The 25,137-nt window shown below is 37.2% G+C and overlaps 1 protein-coding gene and 1 long non-coding RNA gene across 2 annotated transcripts; both read right to left on the reverse strand.

Moving 5' to 3' along the window:
- Nucleotides 1–12,361: 12,361 nt before the first annotated feature.
- LOC148866691 (uncharacterized) lies at nucleotides 12,362–19,596 on the reverse strand. The gene is made up of 2 exons (XR_016110842.1): nucleotides 19,374–19,596; nucleotides 12,362–12,597 (listed from the first exon to the last, which is right to left on the reverse strand). It is a non-coding gene; the product is annotated as an uncharacterized LOC148866691 (long non-coding RNA).
- A 31-nt stretch (nucleotides 19,597–19,627) lies between these two features.
- Nucleotides 19,628–23,412, reverse strand: LOC148866692 (uncharacterized). Its single transcript, XM_088981358.1, has 5 exons — nucleotides 23,008–23,412; nucleotides 20,972–21,103; nucleotides 20,384–20,623; nucleotides 20,195–20,254; nucleotides 19,628–20,077 (listed from the first exon to the last, which is right to left on the reverse strand). The coding sequence occupies exons 1-5, from the start codon at nucleotides 23,116–23,118 to the stop codon at nucleotides 19,973–19,975; spliced, it is 648 nt and encodes a 215-aa protein (XP_088837484.1). The 5' UTR covers nucleotides 23,119–23,412; the 3' UTR covers nucleotides 19,628–19,972.
- Between the last annotated feature and the right edge of the window lie 1,725 nt (nucleotides 23,413–25,137).

A 25,137-nucleotide genomic window follows, 5' to 3' on the forward strand; every position in this document is an offset into this window, starting at 1 on the left:
TGTAGCCAAGAACTCTTTAACCTTTGTAACTTTGAGACCCAATTTCCAGTGATAACAATGTCATCCACAGACAATCAAGGTTGTCGTTTTTCTTGTTCCTTCTTTACAAAGAGTGTGTGATTAGTTTGACACTGCTTAAAACCCACCTGTTTTTGCAACTAGCCAAGCCTTGTATCTCTCCAATAGTGCCATTTGTCTTATGTTTCATAGAGAACACCCATTTGCACCTCATTGGCTCCTTTTCCTTGGGAAGATCTACCGATTCCCATATGTCGTTTTTTGTGTAGGGCATTGCTTTTCTTCCTTCATTGCATTTGTCCACTTAGGAACAAGTAAAGCCTCTACAATGCTCTTAGGGAGAGGAACACTATCAATGACAGATGGAAAAAGCACAAAATGATGATGAGCTATTTTCATAGGATAGGAAATGAGTTATGGGGTGGTGTGTGGTGCATGATTTGACACCCTTTTTGCAATAGGGAAATCCATATCATAGTTTGAAGTGTCAATATCAATAGGTTCATGGGTATCAACTGGAACAATGGTACTTGGGTGTGGTGAAGGATCCAACCCTTGAGAGTCCGATGGCATTGGTTGCATAGCTTCTAGCGGCTCTATGGCAATTGAACTCTGTTGGCTTTAACTTTTGTAATGTTGTTTTCAGAAGACACGAAATGGAGGATGATTAGGAAGAGAAGGTAATAAAACATGTATCTATTTTTGTCTTTCCTCAACTGGACTCTCCCCCTGAGGGGAAATAAGAAAATAGGGAACATCTTCAAAGAAAGAAACATCTATAAAGAAAATATTTTTTTTAATACGGGATTAAACTAATGATAGTTTTTCTGAGGAAGATAACCAAGGAAAACACACACAATAGCTTTGGAATCAAGTTTACCACTAGTAGGAGAGAGATCAAGAATGAAACACGGACACCCAAAGACACGCATAGGTATAGGAAACATTCGGGCCTTGGTGAAGAAGAGATGATGAGGAGACTTATATTCTAGTAACCGAGATGGCACCCTATTGAAATAACATAAGTAGTAGTCAGAACAATATCCATCCAAAATTGTTTTGGGACATTCATTTGTAACAACAGTCCCCAAACAACTTCTAGAAGATGGCAATTTTTTCTCTTTGCCATTCCATTTTGTTAAGGGGTTTTGTCATAGGAGCTCCTGTGATGGGAACCACAAAATGCAAAGAAATCTGTGAGGTCACCATGAAAGTACTCATTGGTATTATTTGATTGAAAAAAATTGAATCCCTATCTGAAATTAGGTGTAGACCATACGCTAAAAGTCTTTCACAATTTTAGGGACTTCTTCTTGGAAATGCATAGGATAGATCTAAGTGTATCATGAGAAGTCATCAATAAAGGAGATGAAATATTTGTATCCATTCTCACTTGGAATGTTAATAGGTTCCCAAATATTAGAATAGATAATATAAAGAGGAAAATATGATTTTTTATTATGTGAAGTGTTGAGTTTTGGGCTGATATAACATGTTTTTTATTTACATAGCATAGTTAGGGAGTTATTGGGCTTTAGGCCCATTAATTTATGTTTTAAGTTAAGAGTATTTTTATGTTCTCACAAGTAGCCGACTTACTAAGGGCATACTTGTCTTTGTACTTTCTTTTATTTATGAGTATATAATCTAATGAAAGGGGCGGCTAGACATAATTCTGAACTTTTTCCATTCTCTTCTATCTCTCTTCTCTCTCTTTCTTATCTAAAAGCTTTTCTTTTCTTTCTTTTCTTCTTTTTTTTTACAATTTTTATATCAAAACAGGTTGTCCAAACTTTTCTACTTGATATCAGAGCAAGTTTAAAGATTTCTTGAGCTGTTCCATCATGCAGCCCTAGATTGACCGGTTGCATGATAAGGTAAAGGGCTGATCAAAGACTGTAGGTAAGCCCAGTTTTTAGATTCTTTTTGTGGAATTGCAATCCCTTGTAGCTGGTCTAGGGTTTTACACCAAAATCAGGAAGAACTAGAGAAAGTGGGAGAGTCCTGATATAGTAGGACTCTTTAATTTTGACCTAGGAAGTGGCGCTCTAGTTTTCTAGGGTTCCTTTAGGTTTTCTAAAGGGGATGATTCAAGTCCCGACCTTTTTGGAAGTCTTTGGAGAGAGTGCAACCTCTTATCTCTCTTCTCCTCGCTCCCACAAAAAATGGAATCTTTGGAGTGAGGTGCTTTTAGGGTTCCAAGAGGGTGCTTGAGGTTTCTCAAGGAGATAAATACCTTTCTTTTCATCTCAAATTGATTTCCTAATCTATTCTGGGAGTTATGGAGGGCTATGGAGTTGAAAACAAATTTACAGGAGAAATGAGATCCAAGAGAGGAGGTGTTGGAGACCTATTCGGGGCTGAAACCATCACTACAGTCAAGTTGGATGGTACAAACTACTTAGAATGGTCACAATCTGCAAGGATGGCTATTGGTGCTCATGGGAAATTGGGGTATGTCACCAATGAGGAAAAGAAACCTGAAACTAACAATTCCCGGTGGGTAAAGGAGAACTACATGGTGATGACTTGGCTGTGCAATCCATGTTGCCCCATATAAGTAATGTTTCTAGAAGCCTATTCATAGAATGAGAATGTTGCGAGAACCTATCAGTTGAGAAACTAGGTGATTGCTACTAGGTAGGGATATTAGTCTATTGCTATATATTTTTCAGCCCTCAAAACCTTATGGCAGGAGATGGATCATTTGGAGACTGTGGTTTGGGAAAGTAGAAAAGATGCAACAACTTATCAGAAGCTGGTAGAGAAGAATAGGGGTTTTGAGTTTTTAGCTGGACTTAACCCTGAGTATGATATTGCATAGAAACATATTCTTTCTCGAGACAATGTAACTCTCTCCCAGGCATATGCCTTTGTGTCTGGAGAGAAGAGTAGGAGGAATGTGATGATGAGGAACCCGGGCCTTAGCAGTCAGTTATGGTTAGTACAGTTATGCCTAAACCAAGTGGGGACAAGGGTGGAAATGAACTGAGGAAGGAGGACAAAAGGGATCTAATCAATGACTTTTATAAGAAACCCAAACATACCAGAGATACCTGCTGGAAGCTTTACCCACACCTTGTACCGAGTTGAATCAGAAATAAGAAGGGAAATGCAAATATGGCAATGACTAGTGATTTATCAAGGCCACCTACTACAACCTCTCTAGAGTCTGTTGTAGCAGTTGTAGTGAGGGTCAGATTGGAGAGATATGGGTAGTTTCTGAATCAGAAGGGTACAACCATCTCCAACTCATTATTCAGTGGACAGCAAGGTGTAGGTGGATCAGGAGGTAGTCATTTTACCTCGTTTGCACACATAGGTAATTCACATGCCACTGCAAATTATTTATCCACTACAGATAAGGGGGGACCTCCTTGGATTATAGACTCAGGAGCCTCAGAACATGCCCAATATTTCTACCATTTTCACCTCATACCACCTTTGCTTTAACAAAGATAGAGTTTCCACAATCAATGGATCATATGTTCTCATTGTTGGGAAAGGGTCTTGTTAGGGTAACTGATACCATTACCCTACCTTCTATCGTTCATGTTTCTAGACTACGCACTAATCTTTTATCTGTTAGTAGCTTGACAAAGAATTTGAACTATTCAATGATTTTTTCCCCTAGTCATTGTGTTTTGTAGGATCTGGAATCAAAGAGGACGATTGGGAGTGGTCGCGAGGTAAATGGAATCTATCTTCTTGATGCACTTCTTAGTCATCATGTCAGCAAGAGTATTGAGTCAGAGTCAATGGGTCAGATTATACTTTGGCATAATTAGTTATGACATTTGTCTTTTGCTTCTTTGTGTTTTCTATTTCCCAAATTGTTTGAGTCTATCATTTGTCAAATTTGGAGTGAGGGTTGTCAACTTGGAAAGCATCATAGACATTCTTTTAAATTAAGTAATAAAAGATGTTATTCTATTTTTGATATTGTTCTATGGGTGGCTATCGGTATTTTCTTTTGTTTGTGGATGATTATTCTCTATACTCTTGGATATATTTGATGAGATCGCATAATGAGATATACCGTCTTTGGTTCAACAATTCCATCAGATGGTGCTAACATAGTTGGGGTACGAGTGGAAGTGTTTAGATTAGACAATGCCAGGGAATACTTAGAAAAAAAAACTTGGCATCATACTTATTGGAGCATGGAGTTATCTGTTAGAGCAGTTGTACATACACTCTACAACAGAATGGTGTAGCAGAAAGGAAGAACAGACATTGTGGAGTAGCAAGAATTATGATGTTGAACTCTACAGTTCCAATTCGTTTTTGGGGTGATGTAGTTCTTATAATAGTGTTCTCAATTAATCGGGTGCCTTCTCGTGTTCTTGGATATAACACTCTGTTCAACCTTTTTTTTCCTAATGGGGAGACATTCCATATTCCTCTAAGGGTGTTTAGATGTGTATGCTTTGTCCATGTTCTTGGTCCTCATTACTCAAAACTAGATCCTAAGATGAAGTGTGTCATCCTTGGGTATGCAGGAAATCAGAAAGGGTATTGTTGTTATAATCCAATCTTCGGAATTCGGTATGTTACTATGGATGTCACATTTTTTGAATCCACAACTTTTTTCTCGGGGGTTCTTAGGGGGAGTGTTTTGGGAAAGGAAGTGAGTAATCTATACCACTTCCTATTCCAGCTCCTTTGTCTACTCCAGTGTTTGACCTACCTATCTCACCCACTTTGCCACCTCTATTGTGTCCTGTCTCTTAGTGTTTCACATGATAACGCCTACAACAGCACAGGGAGGTTGATTCCATAGCAGAGGGACCTACATAGCTCCTTATAGGCTCATTGGAGATTCCAGGTTTGACTGACATAGACCCAGGCAAGGTTCAAAATATCATTACGTAGCGGGGCTTTCCCGATACACCCCTACAGGGGGTGTATCAGGTCAGGCCATGGTTCAAAGGGTAGTCGGGACTTAAATCGACTCCTTTGAATTGATTTTGAAAAAAATAAATAAAATACAAAAAAAGCATCAATGCAGGCCGCTACTCCCTACCGATGTATCGACCTGTATTGATATTTAGAACCTTGGACCCAGGTATGCCTCTTGTTCTCCCTTATGATTTAGTTCCTATTAATACTACTACCCTTGCTCCTAACACCATTGCAGATGACCTTGATCTCCCTATTGCCTTCAGAAAAGAGAAGAGGAGGTGTATTGCTCATTGCATCTCACATTATCTTTCCTATAGTGGATTAACCCCTTCCTACAGGGCCTTCCTTTCCACCCTTGAGTGGAAAACAACTATGCAGGAGGAAATGAAAGCATCAATTAAAAATCAGACACGGGAGATTGTAGATTTTCTTGATGGCAAGGAGACGGTTGGATGTAGATGGGTTTATACAATGAAGTACAAGGCTAATGGGAGTATAGAAAGGTACAAGGCGAGGTTGGTTTGCAAAGGGTATACTCAGACTTATGGCATAGATTATTTGGAAACTTTTGCACCAGTGGCAAAGATGGGTTCAGTTCGGATTCTTTTATTACTAGCAGCTATATACTCTTGGCCACTCTTCCAACTTGATGTGAAGAATGCCTTTCTCAATTGGGACTTGCAGGAGGAGGTGTATATGGACCTTCCAGTTGGCTTCTACAATAATGTGGAAAAATGAAAGTATGCAAGTTGAAGAAGTCTCTATATGGTTTAAAGCAATCACTGGAGCTTGGTTTGACAGGTTTAGAAGTGCATTGGTTTTGTTTGGGTATACTCAAACTCATTATGATTATACACTTTTTGTGAAGAGGAGGGGGTCACTGGGGTTAGTTTTAATAGTGTATGTTCTAGTTCTACTATAGGAGACAGGAAAACTTGGGGCAAGGGCATCTAATACATCTATTGATCACAACCACAAGATAAATGCTTCAAAGGGTGAATTAGTGAAGGATGTTGGAAGATATCAGAGGTTAGTGGGGTGGTTGCTATACTTATGTATAACACGACCAAACATTTCTTATGTAGTGGGTGTGGTGAGTCAATACATGCATGCTCCACAAGTTTAGCATTGGGAGGCTATGATACTTTTCTATTTGAAGGGACCCCCAGGTAGAGGCATATTGTTCGCTGACCATGGATAGTTGAAGTTAGAGGCTTACACAGATGCTGATTTGGCAAGGTGTCTAGATGATAGAAGATCTACATCATGAGTTTGTACTCTTATTGGAGGTAATTTAGTTTCATGGAAGAGTAAGAAACAAACAGTTGTGGCAAGGTCAAGTGCAGAAGCTGAATACAGAGCCGTGACACATGGTATTTTAGAGCTCCTTTGGATCCGTTCCTTGTTAGGGGAGATTGGAGTTGAGGCCGAAGAACCTATGATGCTATATTGTGATAATTAGGAGCAATTAACATAGCTCACAACCCATTAAAGCATGATAGGACGAAGCATATAGAAGTGGATAGATATAAGGGAAAGGGTGACATCTGGAAAAGTTTGCTTGCCATATGTTCCATCTGACTTGCAGCTTGCTGATGTTCGTACAAAAGGAGTTGTAAGAAACAAGCTAGAGCTTGATCTACGCAAGTTGGGAATGTGTGACATTTATTCCCAACTTGAGTGGTATTGAGTTTTGGGCTGATATAACATGTTTTTTATTTACATAACATACATAGTTGGGCCTTGGGCACATTAGTTTATGTTTTAAGTTAAGAGTGTTTTTAACTTCTCACAAGTAGCTGACTAAGGGCATACTTGTCTTTGTACTCTCTTTTATTCACAAGTAGTTAATCCAATGAAAGGGGCGGCCAGACCTAATTTTGAGCTTCTCCAATTCTCTTCTATCTCTATTCTCTCTCTTTCTTAGCTTAAAACTTTTCTTCTCTTTCTTTTCTTATTTTTTATAGTTTTTATATCAAAACAGGTTGTTCAAACTTTTCTACTTAAAGAAAACAGGGCTCTATAATGCTTTTACTAAGTTGACACACTTGACACAAAATGACTGACTGACACAGACTAAAACAAATCTGGAAACAAGTACTTCAATGACTCAAGAGACGTGGCCAAACGGTGGTGCCATAAAATAACTTGCCTCTTACTCGATTAACTTAAAGATTCTGAGACTACAAGATCAACTTTATTCTTCAACACATAGAGACCATCGGGTATGTTCCCTCTACCAATTGTTCTCCAGGAGGCCAAATCTTGAAAACTCAAGAATGTAGAAGAAAGGTTATTAAGGCATGTATAATATTACTAATTATCAACAAATTAGTGGGTGACTTTGGAACGTGTAAAACATTGGACAATGAAAGACCAAAAGACAAAGATATAGATCCCCGGCCAGCAGTAGAGGACACATCAACTGACCTCACTTTATCTCTGTCAGAGAAAAGAGTATGATTGGAACAAAATTGACTTATCGGTTATATGGTTGGAGGCACTGGAATCAATAATCCATGGGGATTCCAAGTTATTAGTAGATAAATGAAAAGCAGAGGCTGAATTACTTGAGGAGGAAGCAAACAAAGTTGAAGGTGTGGATCTAGAATATGCTTGTCTAAGGGCCCTACCGTTATTGCTCCAAATGGTCATGGAAGGAATTGATAATATCCTTCTTGGGATCAGAACAAGGCACAATCCTGAGAAGAACTTATGGTAGAGAAACCACCCTAATGCTCATGGGATGCTAAGTTTGCTGAGGTGAACTTCTGATTTGGCTTGGACAGAAGGAACAAGGCACAATCTTGGACAGAAGGCACATTCTTGGGATCAGAACAAGGCACAATCTTGGACAGAAGGAAGATCTTTGTTGTCCAAAACCTATACCCAAATGGGTTCATACATGGGATTCAGACCTAGAAGAAAAGCAAACACCCTTTGCTGTGAGACTAACTGTTTATAGGCTTTGGCATCTTTCTCACTCCTATTTAATGCTTTGGTAGTAATCTAACACTTTCCATACTGAAGTGAGGCAGAATAGTAAATTGCTAAGCTTCTTTCTCCTTGCTTACATGTTGAAGATTTTGTTTGTAACTAATAAATTTTAGCAATGTCTTGGTTCTGAATATTGGGTCATTCAATCCGTTAAATCAAATTCAAAGTATCGCAACATATTGGTGTGCATCATGTTGTATAGCTTTTAAACCCATCAAAATTCTAAATAATATGATTTAGGGAAAAAGGGAAATATTCAATGGTTAATATCCTTTCTAGAGATGGCTTGGTGAAAATCTTAAAATTTAAGACTCAATCTTAAAATTTAAGACATTTTTAAAACAATTAATATATGCAAAAATTGTTGATCGTGCATATCGATACTTCGAACCATGATTAAATCCCACTTCTCATTAAGGCTATGTTTGGTTTGAAGGAAAAGGTAGGGAAAGGAAGGGAAAGGCAGGGAACCCTATACAATGTTTGTAAAGGTTTTCCTACCTTTCCCTACTTTTTCCTTCAAACCAAACACAACCTAATTGTGCATCTAATCACTTTTTGTGCTCCATTTATTGCCGTCCTTTTAGATTTCAAACTTATGATGAACTTGCCTTCGCTTGTTCCCATATTTCTTTTGCTGTCCCAGCCCACATATAAGTTCTACTAAACAGATGGTAACATAGATGTCTAGAGCCAGGACATAATCATGCTGTTCTCTTGGTCCCATTTATATTCAGTAGTACCTTCCCTAGGTTCTTTTATTTTCCTATTGATATATGTTACCTTTCCCCTGGCTATAATATACAACCGCATTTCCTTAGACCATGCCAAGTAATTTCTGCTATTCCAAGGGGTAATAATCATTGAAAAATAAAAGAAATCACGACCTCTGTTCATTCCACCCCGATTAGTGGTGGTTCTTGAGGTTGCAGAATCTTCAGAATTCATGAACAACACTTTTAAGTGTTTTTAACTGCCAAAACACAACTACAGCCCTTGCTGTCACACATTCACAGGTTGAACAGACCTCTCCAAGTCTATGAATCACATCATCAATACACTACTGTTGTACCAACCAGCCGAACCAGGTCACTCATGACCTACAAAATTTTCACATGCACATAGGTTTCTGGATCATCAGACCCACAAAGAGTCTTTAAACTTCCCTTATACCATTCGGTTAAGGCAAACCTTAACCTGTTCTTGGTAACAACACCAAGAACCAAGAAAAAAGGAGTTTAGCTTCTGCCCTTGTTCAGTCCGAGAGGTTCTAGAGTTTCCAGTCCAAGAAAAAAATAAGAAATGGAAGAGAAGGTAACAGCTGACCTCTTAGGAGAAAGTTGCAGGCGAAGAGCTCTAAGCCAGTACAAGCTAGTCTTCTCCATTCTCAGTCCAAGGAATAGAAAGGAGGGCTTCGATCAGGAAAAAAATATTTATAGAACACAGTCCTGCTCTGATACCATGATTTCAAAATAAATTACTTTTCTTTCAAGTAAAGAATTGTATGCCCTGCACACAATCCCATCGGAGTCAGATGCAGCTAACATCCTGTTGAATCGAATTCCGATTTAGATGAATCCGATCCGATTACAAGCCTTTGTATATATAGATTAGGACAACCGTACAAAATAAAAGGAGAAAAGACAAAAAAATGCCCTTACAGCCAACGTTAAAGTTTTTGCCAAATGCTTATGGTCATATATCCTGAAATGTCACGCTTAGGCATTTTTATAGTTGGGTGGTAATATTTTTTAGAATGAAATTGACCAAGTATAGATGTGAGGTGAGCTCTTTTTTATTGTTGTCAGAACCGGACCAAACCAGACAATTAGACCAAGGTGGGAATGAACTAGTAGGCATTAGACAATACTGTTTTTCATCTTCCCGGTTTTAAAAAGGTTGACTTGGTTAAGCGTATAATGACATCTTCAAAATGGTTAGACATCTGGCCCGATTTGAGCTGTCATCAACATTGATCCTTACATTTTTTATAAACAAAGCATCCATTAATTAAGAGATGACTAATATAATAATATCATGAATAAAAAAGGCTCCACAGACCTAAGTATAGATGATTTGTATAGAATAAGCAAATTTTGCTGAACAACTTGCCACTTGATTAGATATTTAGATGATCTACGAATAAACGAGAGTAAGGGTGGAAATGGGTGGATTGGGTAAGGGTTATAATTCATTATAACCCTAATTCACTCTAACTCATCCAACCCATTTGATCCATCTATATTAGTCTTTAACCACTCTCACCTATAATAATCCACCTATCTTTATCTATATATACAAATAGATTTGAATTTGTTCGGTTCAAAGTTAAGGTGTCTTTAAGGGTTTGAGGGTTGTAGAAAGGACGGATGTGCGGTTCTTGTTAGGAGGGGTTTCTGCAAACTGTATGGTCGATCTGTAGCTATCGCCACCGAATCCGGATTTTGGATCTTTTTTTTTTGTTTTTATTTATTTCTTTTATTTCCTTTGTTGATTCCAATACTTTATTAAATTCTTATTTTTATTTATTATCTTGTTTAAATTTGAAACATTTAATTTCAGCAATAATAGATTTTATTTTCGTATTTTTTGCCATTCTTGATTGCATTTTCTTGTCTGGATCTAAATATATATTAATTTTTCACTTGCTTCCCTATGGATAAGATTCATTCTCACTCATTTACTGCGTTAGTAGTTGTTTGAGAAATGATAAAAATTATAAATGTTTAAATTGGTGTTCTGGGGTGTTTAACGACACATTTTCGGACAACTTTTGAGAGAATAATCTCTCAAGATTGTCACATGACAAAAATGAGTCAAGTTAATCCATATACCAAAAAATGCAAAAATTGTAGATAAATGCATAAAATAGTAGAAAATTATAGAAATTACAAAAAAAAATTATAAAATTATAAAAATTTCAGAAAAATACTAAAACCGCAAAAGATTTAGAAGTTTTGTAGAAGAATTCAGAAAATATGCAAAAAAATACTAGAAAATTGCAGAAAATGCATGAAAAAATAAGAAAAATGTAAAAATTATGCATTAAGCACCAAAAAATTGTAGAAAATGCATAAAAATATTAGAAAATTTTAGAAACTGTAGAAAAATACCAAAAATATAAAAAATGCAGGAAATTGCAGAAAATGCAAAAAAAAAATGCATTACTTTTATAAAAGTGCTTTCACAAAAGTATTTCTATGAAAGTACTTACATAAAAGTGCTTCTATGCTTTCATAAAAGTACTTTTATAAAATTGCTTTCATGTAAAAGTACTTTTTAAAAGTGCTTTCATAAAAGTGTTTTCGTAAAAGTACTTTCATAAAGTGTTTTTGTATAAAAATGCTTTTGTGGAAGTACTTTTGTAAAAGTACTTTTATAGAAATGCTTTCGTGTAAAAGTACTTTTATAAAAGTACTTTCGTAAAAGTCCTTTTCATAAAATTAATTTATAAAATTATTTTGTAGAAGTGCTTCTGTGTAGAATTGCATGTGAACACGAAAGTTAATAAAATCTATTTTATTTCACTTTTAATCACAAAATGAAATGTGGCATGGTGGTTTGTTGTTCTAATGAGATATAGTTGTGTTAGTAGGTTTGAATTCGAGTCACTTGTTGATTTTTTTTAGATTTGGCAAGTATAGAGCTAACTTTGACCCAATCCATCTTGACCCTAATGGGTACCCTCGACCCAACCCACCCTGACCCTTTTCCACTGACCCTAATGGGTTATTCTACTCATATTGACTTGCCAGTCGATTGGGTGTGTATAGGTGGATGGGTTGGGTGGGTCAAATGGGTTGGGGTAAAGATTGACGACCTTAAAGGAGAGTGCACAATCAATAAAGGCATCGAACTTCTGTAATTAGGACGGATTCTTTCCCACTAAAAGAAGCTTTATGAGAGACGAGCAATCACTTTTAGCCAGGGCACATAATAATCCAACCTCACTACCTGAGTGCAAATAGAAAGGTATAGGATTTGGCCACTTTAGCAGGGACCATGGGCAACATAGGCCATGTTTGGTTTATTGCAGGGACCATGTTTGGGCAAAGAATGAATAATATTAGTGTTTAGTTACAAAATTTTTACCATGGGTTTCAATCTTTTCGAAATGAAAAATCAGCTCATAGTACAAAATTTAAGGTAGCCTACAACATGAATCATGGCATCATGCCCCATCTTGCTCATTTTCATTCTTTAAAGAAACATTATGTTCATGATGGCTTAGGCCTATAAAACAACCGCCATAAATGTTTATTTGGTGGTCTGCTGTGGAAACTTATGCCAGCAAACATTAAGTATTGTTCATCCACTAGTAAATATCTATGCCAATGGTTTTGAAGACGTAGGCCAGCAATTTATGACCGTCGGTATGGAGTTTTTTGAAGAATGAAAATGAGCAACAAAGGACCGGTGTCAGTGTGAAAACAAATCATTTTCTAGGAATAAAAAAAAATGATCCATAGTAATATTTTCTCACTCTGCCCATTTTTACCTATTCTTGTCCATTTTTGAATTTCATATTGGGTAAGAATGAGAGTTGAACCAAACATGGCTTAACAGTTTGACCAAAAATAGAAGTTCATCAACACCTGCCTTATTAGAACAAGAGGACCCATCTATATTGATTTTGAAATATCCAACAAGAGGAGGCCGCCATCTTATTGCCCAGACCTGCATATTTAAGTGCAACAAATTACCCACAACCGTATTTGCATTTTGAATTTGATTAACTAATTCATTGATATGTGCATTAGCAATAGCCATTATAATGTTAGGGGTAAAGTTGATTCCCTCAAACACTTTCCTATAGTGCCATTTTTGTGAATGCCAAAGCACAATTGCACATTGAAGGAGAAGAAACAAACCCTTCGTTTCTCAAGTGATCCAATGCATAAGCCAAATTTTAAATGATTAATTTGGATGGGTGTCAATCCGTAAAGTGATTGAGGCACCAAACCCAAAAGGTTTTCATTATTGGGCATATGAAGAACTAGTGGTCTTCAGATTATCCACATCAAGTGAACCTTGAAATAACTTGCAATAAAGGAAGCATACCATTCAAACATCACCATAGAAACATGTGTACACGTTAAGGATTAAAGTATTAGTATTGAGTATCGTATCAGACAACTTGGATATGGATACAAATATGGGTATGCTTTAGGAACACATGAATACAAAGGAAAAATATGAAAATGCTTGGATACGCTACGAAATGCATACAAATTTTGTAATTATATTAATACCACTAAATTTAATGACAAAATAACCATGAGTAGTGTATAAATACATAGGAAATGTATATTATAATGGTATATAGGAAAAAATACATTATAATTATTATATTAGGATGCCTAGATGTTGATGAGTGTTGATTTGGCTCGCCAATCACGAAGTGCCATGTAGCGAGCTCATACCGTTTTATGACATATCGGTGCCATGAGGAGACTACTTTTTTAAAGATCGAGTAGAGCCAACCATTCTGAAGTGGACCTTGACCCGCAAAAGACATGCTTGTCGCTCCTCAACAGGGTGGAGCACCTCACCTCGATAGAGCAGGCCCACGACCTTGAGTGACAACTTGTGCTCCCCTGACCTAGGCAACCAACGACCTAAGTAGCCAGCTGTGGATCGGGGTACCAACCTATGCGACATGCTGTCCTTATTCGGGGAGCACGCCTAACCGTTCTGAAACAAACGATGGCATGTCACCCACTAGGCGAAGATGATCCCCGGTTCCACCCAATTTGCGAGGAGCTGGATAAGGATCACAACTAGCATCGGTAGAACGCACTCCGAGGATGATGGGTTGATAAGGCTTATTGCCCTGAATATCTTGAGCACCTCACTTAGACCCCGAAGCCTAAGTGCAAATTATATTACTCTTTTGCTCTTAGCTTCCCTGTTTTCTTGTAATCATCTTGGCTAACTTAAGCATCGGAGTGCCCAGTCTAGGTCCAAACCCCTAGGTACTCTGACTGTGTTTGTCTTGTACATCAGTTTTCCGACCTCAGCATCTCTCTATTTGAGCTGCCATCCAGCAAGAATGTGGGCGATCTAAGCATCATCAATCGATGTTGTCTGTAGGAAAACGACGAAAATCCAACTCTTCTTCTTCTTCTTCTTCTTCTTCTTCTCTCTCTCTCTCTCTCTCTCTCTCTCTCTCTCTCTTCAAGCATCTACCAATAATGTCTTCACAAAATAAGGATAGCTAGTTTCACGCTAGTTTGTCTAGGGGGCAAACTCCGATGGTTGAGCCTTCAATGGTTTTTGTTGGCATTGGAATGCAATAGTTCATGGAGCTCATGAACTACATGAGGAACATTGACCTGCATTTGTAGTCCTTGGAGTAACACATGGTAGCCCTCAGGCCAATGCATCCCTAGTTCATGGGACCAGTGCAACTGCCGCCACCACAGAACTAGAACCCCCCTCAGAATCAGAATCAAACTCAAGACTAGTAGCAAAATCGTCCAACTCCCCTACTGGATGAGTGTCGTCAACCTTGCGATGTCCTTGGTGACCAAGTCAAGACACACACCTCAGAGTAGTAAGACCCAACCTATGTCCCTAGCGAGGAGACAAGTCACTTGGTCTCCTTAAATTCTTAAATCTTCATAGCGCACAATAAAAAAACGTCAAATTAAACCCTAATAACACCCTATAAAGGTCTTGACAATTCCCCAATGGAGTCGCAGCTATATGCTTCGGAAAGCTCATGGCCGGCTCAAAAAGATGGAGTCGCAACCCATTTTTTTAGAGGAAACGGGCCCTCATTTTTATATTTGAAAAATCAATTTAAGTCTTTGATAGTGACTCCATTCTCCATGGAAAAGGCATACAACCGAGAGATTTTGGATTCTAAGAATTGGGAGAGGGAAGGTATTAGGCACCCCTCTCTCCAAGCTATGTAACAATCTAATACGGGAGTTATTCGGGCTCAAATTCTAACGAAATGCGAATTAATAGGATTTATCAAAGCTCTTGAAATTTGGCGAAAGCGCTCTCAAATTTTTCCAAAATTGATTTAAGGTGATGTTATCGGGTCTTAGGTACTGGTTTCCCTAAGATCCTCACATATCTACCTCTTTTTCTCAATCTGGAGAAACTTGGGAATGCAAATTTCTCATGGTTTTAGGACTTTAAGCAATCTAAAACTAAACTAAAAGCAGAGAGACGGTGGAATGAGAGACTTACCTCTCATGTGTGACCTTGAAATAAACTTTTTGGCTGCTAGAAAGACTGTAAACAAAGTTTGAGCAAGTTACGGGGATGGGTTTGAGCATTTCTAGTGTTATATTTAGAAAATGGGGGAAACAAATTTGAGGCTTGATCTTGGCTTCAAAGATTTTGGGTTTCAAATAGAATTGGTGTATTATAGAAGTTGGGAAACTACCCCCCCCCCTCTCAAGCTTGAGTTGGCATTTATTTATAGAAATTTATAGAAAAAAGGGAGGAGAAAGGGTTTAAAACTCATTCATCTATAGTGCTTAGGACTCAACAACGATTTTTCACACAAATAGGCAAATATTCTTTGAAGAAACAAATGCCTAGTCAAGCTTTTCTATTTGGTAAAACATTTTCTTTGATTTGGGGGTGATTTTCTTGGGTTTTGTGCGTCCAATAGGAGTTTGGGGTGTGCCTTTCATGACTGTCTCGTATTTGGGGTTGTCAGTGGTAGAAAATATAAATTTAATGAACTTTAAAATGCTATTTTATCTTTTCTTGGTTTCAAGTAGAGATATCTTGGGGTTTTTGGGCTTTTTGGTTTATTAGGATCAATTTCATTGGTCCAAGTATTCTAATGGGTCAAGAATGGGTCTTACATCAGCCATCACCCTTTAGAGGCTTCAGGTTGGGAGAGATGACATGGCAATTTAATATGGTGTGTCAAAATGATATATTTTCTAGTTTAATGATTAAACAGATAAATCTATGCATGAAATTTGGCATGTTTGGCTTTTTTTGGGGGGGGGGGGGTTCTTTGAGCATAGTGGTGATGTCTGATTGGTCAAATTGGGTCAGGATGATTGAGATCTATGGTTGACAAGTTCAAATCAATGAGATTTATTGAAATATGAGCTTGGTTTGATGAAATGTCCAATAATGAAATTTTGGGATGAAAATTGGTAGGTAGGCACTTTTGGTTGTTTTGAATCTAATGGAAGCTACGGATTTTTTTATCAGAGGAGTGGATTAACAGATTTAGTTCAAATCATGGTCTTAACTTATAGTTTTCCAATCAACGAGAGAGCCCGGAATAGAATCTTACTTTTTCAACAATTAAATGGATGTATTTGATTGTAAAATTTGTCCTATTTGTATTGCACTGCAATGAATTAGATAAGGGACTTTATGCTAAAATCATATATCAAATTAGGTGAAGCATTTGAGACTTGGGTTACCAACTTCGCCCCAAGTTAAAAGCATTACAGGGGCACAAATAGCCACTTAACCAATGAAAGATCTATTTAAATTGAATGATGCAATTGATAATTATAAAATTGCTGTATGCTTCTACTAAGGTAAATCAGTTTTGCAGTTAGTGTTGGAAGAATTAGACCTTCTTGAACTTGAATGGGTGCTTAGTCGAGTAGGTGATGAGTATTGTATTGAGCTATGATTTTGGTCAATGGAGAGCAATTGAAATTTAGTGGGTATCCCAGCCTTTCAATTAATGAATCTCGACAATTACCTCAAGGACTGTAGTTGATAGAATTAAGCAAGAATATTGCGATCAATGAAGATGCAAACTTTGTTGACTAAGGAAACCAACATTTGCTTCCCTACAAGCATTAATTACAAAGACATTGCTGAAACAAGCATTTTTTTTTTCTTTCGCCCCTCTTTTATTTAAGCTTCCCATTCATTTTTGCAAGATTGTCGTCCTACTTCTGATGTTCTTTAACAGTTGATACAAGTGAAAAAGTATATGAAAGGAATGACGAAAGAACAGTGAGGGGAAGAGAGGTAACAACAACTAATTTCGCGGTTACTATAACATTTAATAATTTTTTATAATCTTTTATGATACATCCCATTGATTGCCTAGAACAATGAAGTGAGTAGGTATGTTTCTTGTAATATAGACAAGGGAGAAGTCTATACATTGTACCCAAGGCTCTTTTTTCTTCTCTATTGCTAAGTGTAAATGCACACATCTGAAGTGAAATAAGCATGGTTGCCAATTAAATTCATATATTATACAAGATTTGCACCCGCTTTCTTTACAACATGAACTCATAGGGTCCTCGTACTGTCATGCACTCATTCTCCTAAACATACACTTCAACAGTCTTGGTTCTAACATAACCTATTGATACTCATGCTTTTCAATATAACATAACTTATTTAACAATCTTTTCCTTTTGTTTCTTATCTGTCATATTTTACTTCCCTTATTTTGACATCACTATTACAGGTCAAAGCCCTACATTTCTTCTTCCAACAAATCACCTGCTCTCCAACATTTACTTCACGCTAAATGGAGTATTTGATAAATCGCTTTTATACTCTCCCTTCAATTCCTATACACCATATAGATTAATTAAAATTATAAAATTCACAATTTTATATTTTTATTCAGGATAACTAAAATAATCGAATGATAGTCCCTACGGAGCAGCAGGGGCCCTCCGCTAATAATGTAGAATTAGGATTTTGAATAGAGGCAGTAATAGGCTGATCCAGCTAGCGCCTTCTATTACAGAATTCAGAACGGGGAGGAAGAGAATATTACGCCCTCTGTACAGTTTGTTTTTTTTTTTTTTTTTTTCATCAATAACACTTTCATTAAATCATCAGTTTATTAACAGTAGTGAAAAAGTTCCAACTTTATTAGACTACTTTTAAGTTGGATATGATGAGTGGAATGGATATCTACGTTTAAAGCATTACTAGAGGTAGTACAGGGTTAATATTTTTTGATAATTTTATTTTAATTAAACAAAAAATGTCTAACTTTTTATTATTATCTCTTTATTTTTAAAGATATTTGTATTGTAATAATTAATTAGCTATTATTATCATTATTAAGTATTTAATTAATGATTTTATTATCATAATAATTATTACAATTAAAATCTTTACCATAAAAATTTAAAGAATAATCAGAATATAATATTTACTTTATTATTTAATTAAATATTAATATTATTTCTAATTAGTAATGGTGATGATTATTTTCTTATATTCTTATTAATAATCAGTATTTAATTACTGAATATTGGTTCTTAATTCAAATTTGTTTGTAACTGAATAATCATTTTGACAAATTTTTAAGTGTGATGAACCCACTTCTGGATATTGTTTAATTAAATTTTAACATGCCACGTGTTTAATTAAATTTTATGGATAAACATGTATTAAGCTAATAAATAATTATCTATTGACAATGTTAAGAAGTAAAAACCACACTTTTTGAATCCTATTTCTTAAATTAATAGGATGCCACGTGCCTGAAAGAGGAAGATGACAGTATTATCAGATGCGTGAATCCTATCTGCTGCTAATTAAAGTACAAATTTAACTTATTTCAGGATCGGAAAATAATGACCAACACCCTTCTTTGAGGCTGCATTTGTTTCTGGTGTAAGTGCATTTACAACAATGGAGTTGAGACAGATAATTCGGTGAGAGTGTAAAATACGGACCGGCAATTGTGCCCATTTACACTCGTCCTGTTTGGTTAGAGGTTACCCTGTTTTCTGGGGAGATTTATCAGAGAGGGAGGAAGAGAAAGGGAGACGAAACCCAATAACTATTGAAGATCTCCTTCTCTTTCAGTGTTCTCCAACTGCTTAAATTAATTTATTATCTAGCCATTGAAGATCTCCTTCTCCTCCATCGGTTACAGGAGATTTGTCAGAGGGGGAGGGAGAGAGAGGGAGAGACGAAACCCAACAACTATTGGAGATATCCTCCTCCATTGGAGACGAAACCCAACAACTATTACCTAGCAGTTGGAGTGAGCAGTGGTTTTGTTGTCACCCAAAAAACAAAAAGCTTGTGACTTGTTTCATCTAGTTGACATGGAGCCGGTTTCCGATCAGTCACTCGTATTTTCAGCCGGCGGGAAATGCACAGAGAAAACGGAAGCAAATCTGCGGAACAGGATTCTGCTAATAGACACGAGATACTCCTGATTCTCCGTCCCTGAGTAAGGAATTTTACTAACAGCCCAGTAACCTATACATCAGGAGTACGCGCCACATGTCCACAGCCCAGTAAACATAGTAAGAGCAGTTCCTAACCGCCCACCCCAACGTCGAGGTCAAGCCAAAATGATAACTAAAGAAATCAGCAAAAGTAATAAAATGATCGATTATACTTCACGAACCTTCAATTCACTCGCTTTTAATCGGTAAAACTAAAAGAATGAAGAATACAATTTCGAACAAGAATTGGTTTCCATGATATGCATTCAAAGAAAAGACGTAGAAACTGACCGGAGACGAATCGACGGTGGAAGAAGGTTTGGTTGATAGTGGATGATGCACCGGAAGGGCGAGGAGGAACTCCGTCAGGAGAGGAGCGTCAGTTAGCAGTGGCGAGAGAGAGCGAGAAAGAGGCGGAGGTGGGTTCAAATCTGCCGCGGCGGTGATAGAAAGAGAGAAAAAGAGAGGAAGAAGAAAAGAGGAGAAGAGAGAGAGAGAGCGCAAGCGAGCAAGAAGGAGAAGAAGAGGAGAGAGAGAGCACGATATAATAAATGCATCAATAATTTCAATGTAATTATTACATCGATTACCGATGTAATTAGTTGGTAAAATGTAAACCCCGGTTCGATTTTACACCTCTACCAAACGCAGCCTGAGTTGAGTCGGCTAATAATTGTGATGCAAAAGAAAGTCAAGAAGTGAAAAATCGAGTGACCCATCGCACCTGGAATACATGATGCAGTTAAGACTGATTGATATTTAACCATGTTCTCCTTTTCAGAAGACAGAGACCCTCTAGTGGGTACCTCATACTAAAGGAAGAATACAATTAACTGTGGGAAATTACGCTTCAATAATTCCTTTTTTCTCATACTGTTTTGCCCTTTGATTCAGCGGTACCCCTTCATTGGGTCAGCTACTTTCCCAGACCTTGCATCAGTCCATGCTTTTGCAATTGTTCGCTTCATTTCATCATCCCCTTCCTTGTACATGTTCTGCCAAATGCACATCACACCATTGTAACTATAATGTATTCTCACAGGATTCAGGCCCAGATACGTCAAACATCATAAACACCATTGAAACAAGCAAGCAACAGATAGAAAACTTACCTTCATTAAGTCCATTATTCCCGCCATGGGGTCACGATCATTGTCGAGATTTGGCTTCAACTATTAGAAAACAGGACATGCAGTTGTCATTCATTATCTCAGACAATCATCAAAATAGTCTAATTGTAGTAGCTCCCTTCTATGGTACCACTACTAGCAAAGTTTAGAGAAGAAATATGCAATACATACCTTATCTTCCTTGTAGTACAAATCCAACCAGTTGCCTTTTGAAGCTTTAACCAATGTTATGATAACCCTTGTAGGCTTGACAACCACCTTCGATTTTTCTGGAATAATCTCCTTGTTCAATTTTGGTATTGCACATCGGTAGTTCTTCCCTTGGACATCATGGAATTTTATATCAACAGACATTGGCTTGAACACAGTCTCCACCTTCTCTTGCTCAACTCCCTCTAAAGAAGCATATATCTGAAGAAAGAATATATATAGTTCATAATTAAACAAACCTCAAACTTCTAAAGACATCGTCAGGATGACTAAATACAGAATGACAAAGTTCTTTCATAGCATGTCCAAACAGGTTAAAGAAAAAAGGAAAAAATGGGGGGAGGGGGGCATATAAGTTTAGAAACCAAGCAATTGTACAAAAGAAAATACTCTTGTGGATAATCTAGTTGTTGAACGTCCTGTCCATCCATACATCACTACACTTATTCAATCAAGCATTAAAAAAAAAACACCTCCAAATGAATTATTTTCTAATATTTTCCCTTCAGCATGTATAACATTAAACTGTTTTCTGTTTTATTCCCATACCTTGATTTTGTCACTGTCTTGATCCCAGCTGAATGAACTAAGTGTAGCATAGTTCAATGGAGTAGTTGCTGGCATCTTCACGGCCGGTGCTGGAGTCTGGGCACTTGCTTCTGAAGCAGCATCTTTAGATAACTGCAAAGTATATCAAGTATGATTCAGTATTTATGCAAAACACAGATTCCTCCCTAAACAGAAAATTTAATTCGAAAAGTTAGAATAGCATAACCAAGCTAAGATATCCAATGTTTCACACTATATCAAGTTAGCTGAAAATATTGCAGAATGGCCACAGAGGTTGTCCATTTCTCCAAATTTAAGTACTATCCGATTAAGGTAATCTGAATCCAATCTATTTATAATTGAATTGAGTATGGATCTACCCCAACCCTATCTGCTATGATATGCCTAAATCTACATAAAACTAATATGTATTTATTAGTAAAGTTGGTTCTAAATTCTAATGTTGTATGATTGCAAAAGAATAAGTTGTTTACAAGTTACTTTATTCATTTCCCATTCATAGTACTATATAACATCATCATCATCTAAGCCTCGTCCCAACAATATGAGATCAAGCCATAATAGCATGTAACTTTCTAATCATTTCTTAGCTTAATTTACAAACAGTATTCAATATCCATGTTTGATCTGAGTTCAATCTAAAACGGACACATAAGATTCTATTTGAATCTGAATGCTAACAAATCAACTTTGAATGCCCTACTTACAATCAGATTTCATGTACATGAATATGAAGGCTGTTGACAACAAATAAAAGAATAATTAGTTTATAATAAACAATAAAAACCATACTCCGAGAAAGGACAAAAGCAGGGGTAGTAGGTTATCCAAATGGCTTTTGATTCGAATAGATTTATAACAGACATATACCAATTGTGGGGAGAAACTACTGTAGGCCCATAGACTTGGCAAAGACTGTTGGCTTTGAAGGTCTGAAGAGAAAAATGGGTTGGGCGTTGGGGAGAATGGAAAGTAGCCAGACAACGGGAGGGGCTGCACTCCGTACCTTGAGTTAAGAATTGGACCAGACTGGACTGGATGGACTTAGGATGGATTAAACCAGGTCTGTGGCGGTTTGCAAATCTATGCTCTTACACCTACACTAGAAGATACAGACATCACTTAAAACGCAACTATACATGCTGAAGCTAGCAATCAGAAAGGTCAAGTTCCAGTGAGCATTATGCTAATAGACCATCAACCGTGAACAAATATACAATGTAGATAACTCCTATGCTGCATCGTCTGCAACAATTGCATGCAAATTCAGTTTCTGAAATTGTTAATCATCAATGTTTTCTTCCAACCATCAAATCCAATCTATTATGCCTTCCTAATTTCCTATGGACATGAGCAAGAACAGAATAGAACACAAGGGAATTCCGCTTCCTAATTTCCAATATTCTTAATTAAGTACTAACATTAATAAGGGAAGCTCATTATAATGAGGTTTTCCTCTGAGAGTGCTATCTAGAGAAACCCTCACTCCCCATTCCCCTTTCGAACTCCCGTACAGATTTCCTACAGAGAGTACAAGCTCTACACGTTAAGCAGTTCCAACCCAAATTGGCTAACCAAATGGAAAATCAACCCGAAACGAACCTACTTCCCAAAAAACCAACTCTTTGAGTAAGTATCAATCAACTACGATTAAATAAATCACCTATCCATGCTTTCAGAATCCATTTCCAACATTGCAAAAACAAGAAAGAAGATGCATGCATTCATTAACAGGGTAACGTCAAAAGCTTATCAATCAACAGAGAAACAAACATTTCAAACAGAACCAACTTTGCTAAACACCCACAGTCGAAGTACGATGGAATAAATCCCCTATCCATGCTTTCAGAATCCATTTCCAACATTGCAAAAACAAGAAAGAAGATGCATGCATTCATTAACAGGGTAACGTCAAAAGCTTATCAATCAACAAAGAAACAAACATTTCAAACAGATCCAACTTTGCTAAACACCCACAGTCGAAGTACGATGGAAAAGAAAGAAAATGGAAAGACCTTCTCCAAGTTGTGGATCTCGGAGGAGAGGAGGGAGACAATCCGAGGCCTTTTTGCAATGCTTTGAAGCTGGCGAAGCTCCTCCAAATCCAGCGCCAATTCTTCCGCCATTCGCAATTCTTCTGTTTCCAGCTAAAATCGTTAGCAGCGTTGTTTAACAGAGTAAGGAAACGAAAAACTCCGTCTGAATTCTGAAGGCTGAAGCTGTAACCAGTTTACGTTTTTGTTTCATGTAATTTTAGGGCTTTACGGAAACTTCTAGAGCGCGACTGAGGAATGCTTGGATGGTCCTCGAGCATCAATCACTACTTGGCATTTTAGATTTGATACAACGACTGTATGCAACTCTTAGATACATCGCCCTACAGACAGGATAGGGATGACTGGGGTATGAACCTATGAGGTATCCCGATATTCCCAAGTGCTACATAAATTCGTCCTTCACCGGGCCTCTTGTCCTAACTACTTGCCACGTGGACACTTGATGGGGCCATTCAAATATGAAATAACTGTCTCGAGTAAAAGACCGCTATGAATTGACCATGTCCTCATTCACCCAATCCACATCAGTCCTCTCTTTCTACTTTCTAGGATCGCTTCCGGAGATGTTAACTTCGTTAATATAGCCACGTGACAAACACTTTCGATGCTATATCTGATGGATGTTAATGGATCGGGTTAAATGGTAAATCTGATTTTACCATATCACTTGTATTTCGGTTCAGGGCATGAAAGAAGGCATCATGAGCAAAGAAAGGCAAATCAGATGATTTTTCATAGTTTCGACAGTGTTCAGTAATCTGGGCCTACTCGCGTATCCGAACACTGATTGAGCTGATTCAAGACCCACTGGAAAGATAAGAGAATAAGCCACAACTTTCATGTTTTGGGATTTTACAGATTCGGACTGTATCGAAGACAAATCTGGGCCCAAAGTCGGGGCAAATTCGTAGGAAGACCCAATCTGCAGCTGAAGCCGAACTTGCAGAAAAGCCTGACTGAAGCCCAATTCACAGAGGAGGTCTAATACGAATCCAAGAACAAGAAACTGATAAGAGTCTTTCCGTATCTAAATTCTTGATGTAATCATAGAAAGATAAAGGGATTGAGTTCATAAGAGTAGGATTAGAATATGACTTTCTATTCTTGTAAGATAAACTTCAAGATGAAGTAGGAGACTACCACCTCCCCTTTAAGCTATATAAAGGAGGGAGTAGACCAGCCTTAGGATCACTCAATCTCTAGAGGGGAACACGAATTGCATTGAGCAATCAGTCAAGAGAGGAGAAAAGAAGTCAAGAAACAGAGGAAAAGTGATCAAGAATTCAAGAAACTTCAAGAAGAAGGTGGCGACAAGAAGAGGAGATCTCAGCACCATGGGCGAATTCAAAAGTTATTTCTTTCCCCTTGTTTGCTTTAATTCTCTTATCATGAACTGATTTGTTTCTTACTAGGGCTATGGAAAGCCTAACCATATTAATGAATATATTTTTTTTATGATTTATCCAAGATTGTGATTTCCATATAGTCTATGAATTATTGTGCTTAATGCAATTAAGAGCTTGACCACCTCTTAATTGATTTGTGTTATGTAAATGAATCGAGGGAGGAATTCACACAATCGACTAAATAATTTATAGTGTGAATTGAATGGTATATAGAGATATATATACATGATTCGTCTGAACTTAATGTTTTTTCTTGGACTAAATGCATTTCCATCTCGAGAGCTCTACTCAAGAGACCGAAGGGTTACCTGATGGGCGTAGTTTTAGTATATCTTGAGAGAGAATATTAAATAAATTTGGAACGACCTCAGTTTATGGAAATGGCAAATAATCTTGGTTAATCGAATCCATTAATATTCATTACATTGGTTAGGTGAACCTAAAAGTCATAGCGATCTCGTCCATTGCATATTCGGTTAGTGATTACATTTGCTTTTATTTTCTTTTTCTAGTTTTTATTTTTAGTATTTCTTGCTCAAAACTGAATTTCGATTGTCCAAATAATTAGGGAAAATTGTGGTTCTAACACTTATTTTGTTAAATCCCCGTGGGAACGATATTTATTACTACTTGATAACTAGTGCATTTGCTAGGGTTATATATTTATAGCTATCAAGTTTTT

The sequence above is a fragment of the Nelumbo lutea genome, chromosome 3 (genome assembly GCF_056320005.1).
Source record: "Nelumbo lutea isolate HS-2025 chromosome 3, American lotus-T2T, whole genome shotgun sequence".
Lineage (NCBI taxonomy): Eukaryota > Viridiplantae > Streptophyta > Magnoliopsida > Proteales > Nelumbonaceae > Nelumbo > Nelumbo lutea.

Bases quoted from the DNA above. Each gene is read 5' to 3' on its own strand.
- LOC148866692 (XM_088981358.1), bottom strand. From the start codon at position 23,118: ATGGCGGAAGAATTGGCGCTGGATTTGGAGGAGCTTCGCCAGCTTCAA. The intron at 20,624-20,971 runs GTATGGGAATAA...TTCTTTCTTCAG, and splicing joins AAGACAGTGACAAAATCAAG to ATATATGCTTCTTTAGAGGG. The intron at 20,078-20,194 runs GTAAGTTTTCTA...TGCATTTGGCAG, and splicing joins GAATAATGGACTTAATGAAG to AACATGTACAAGGAAGGGGA.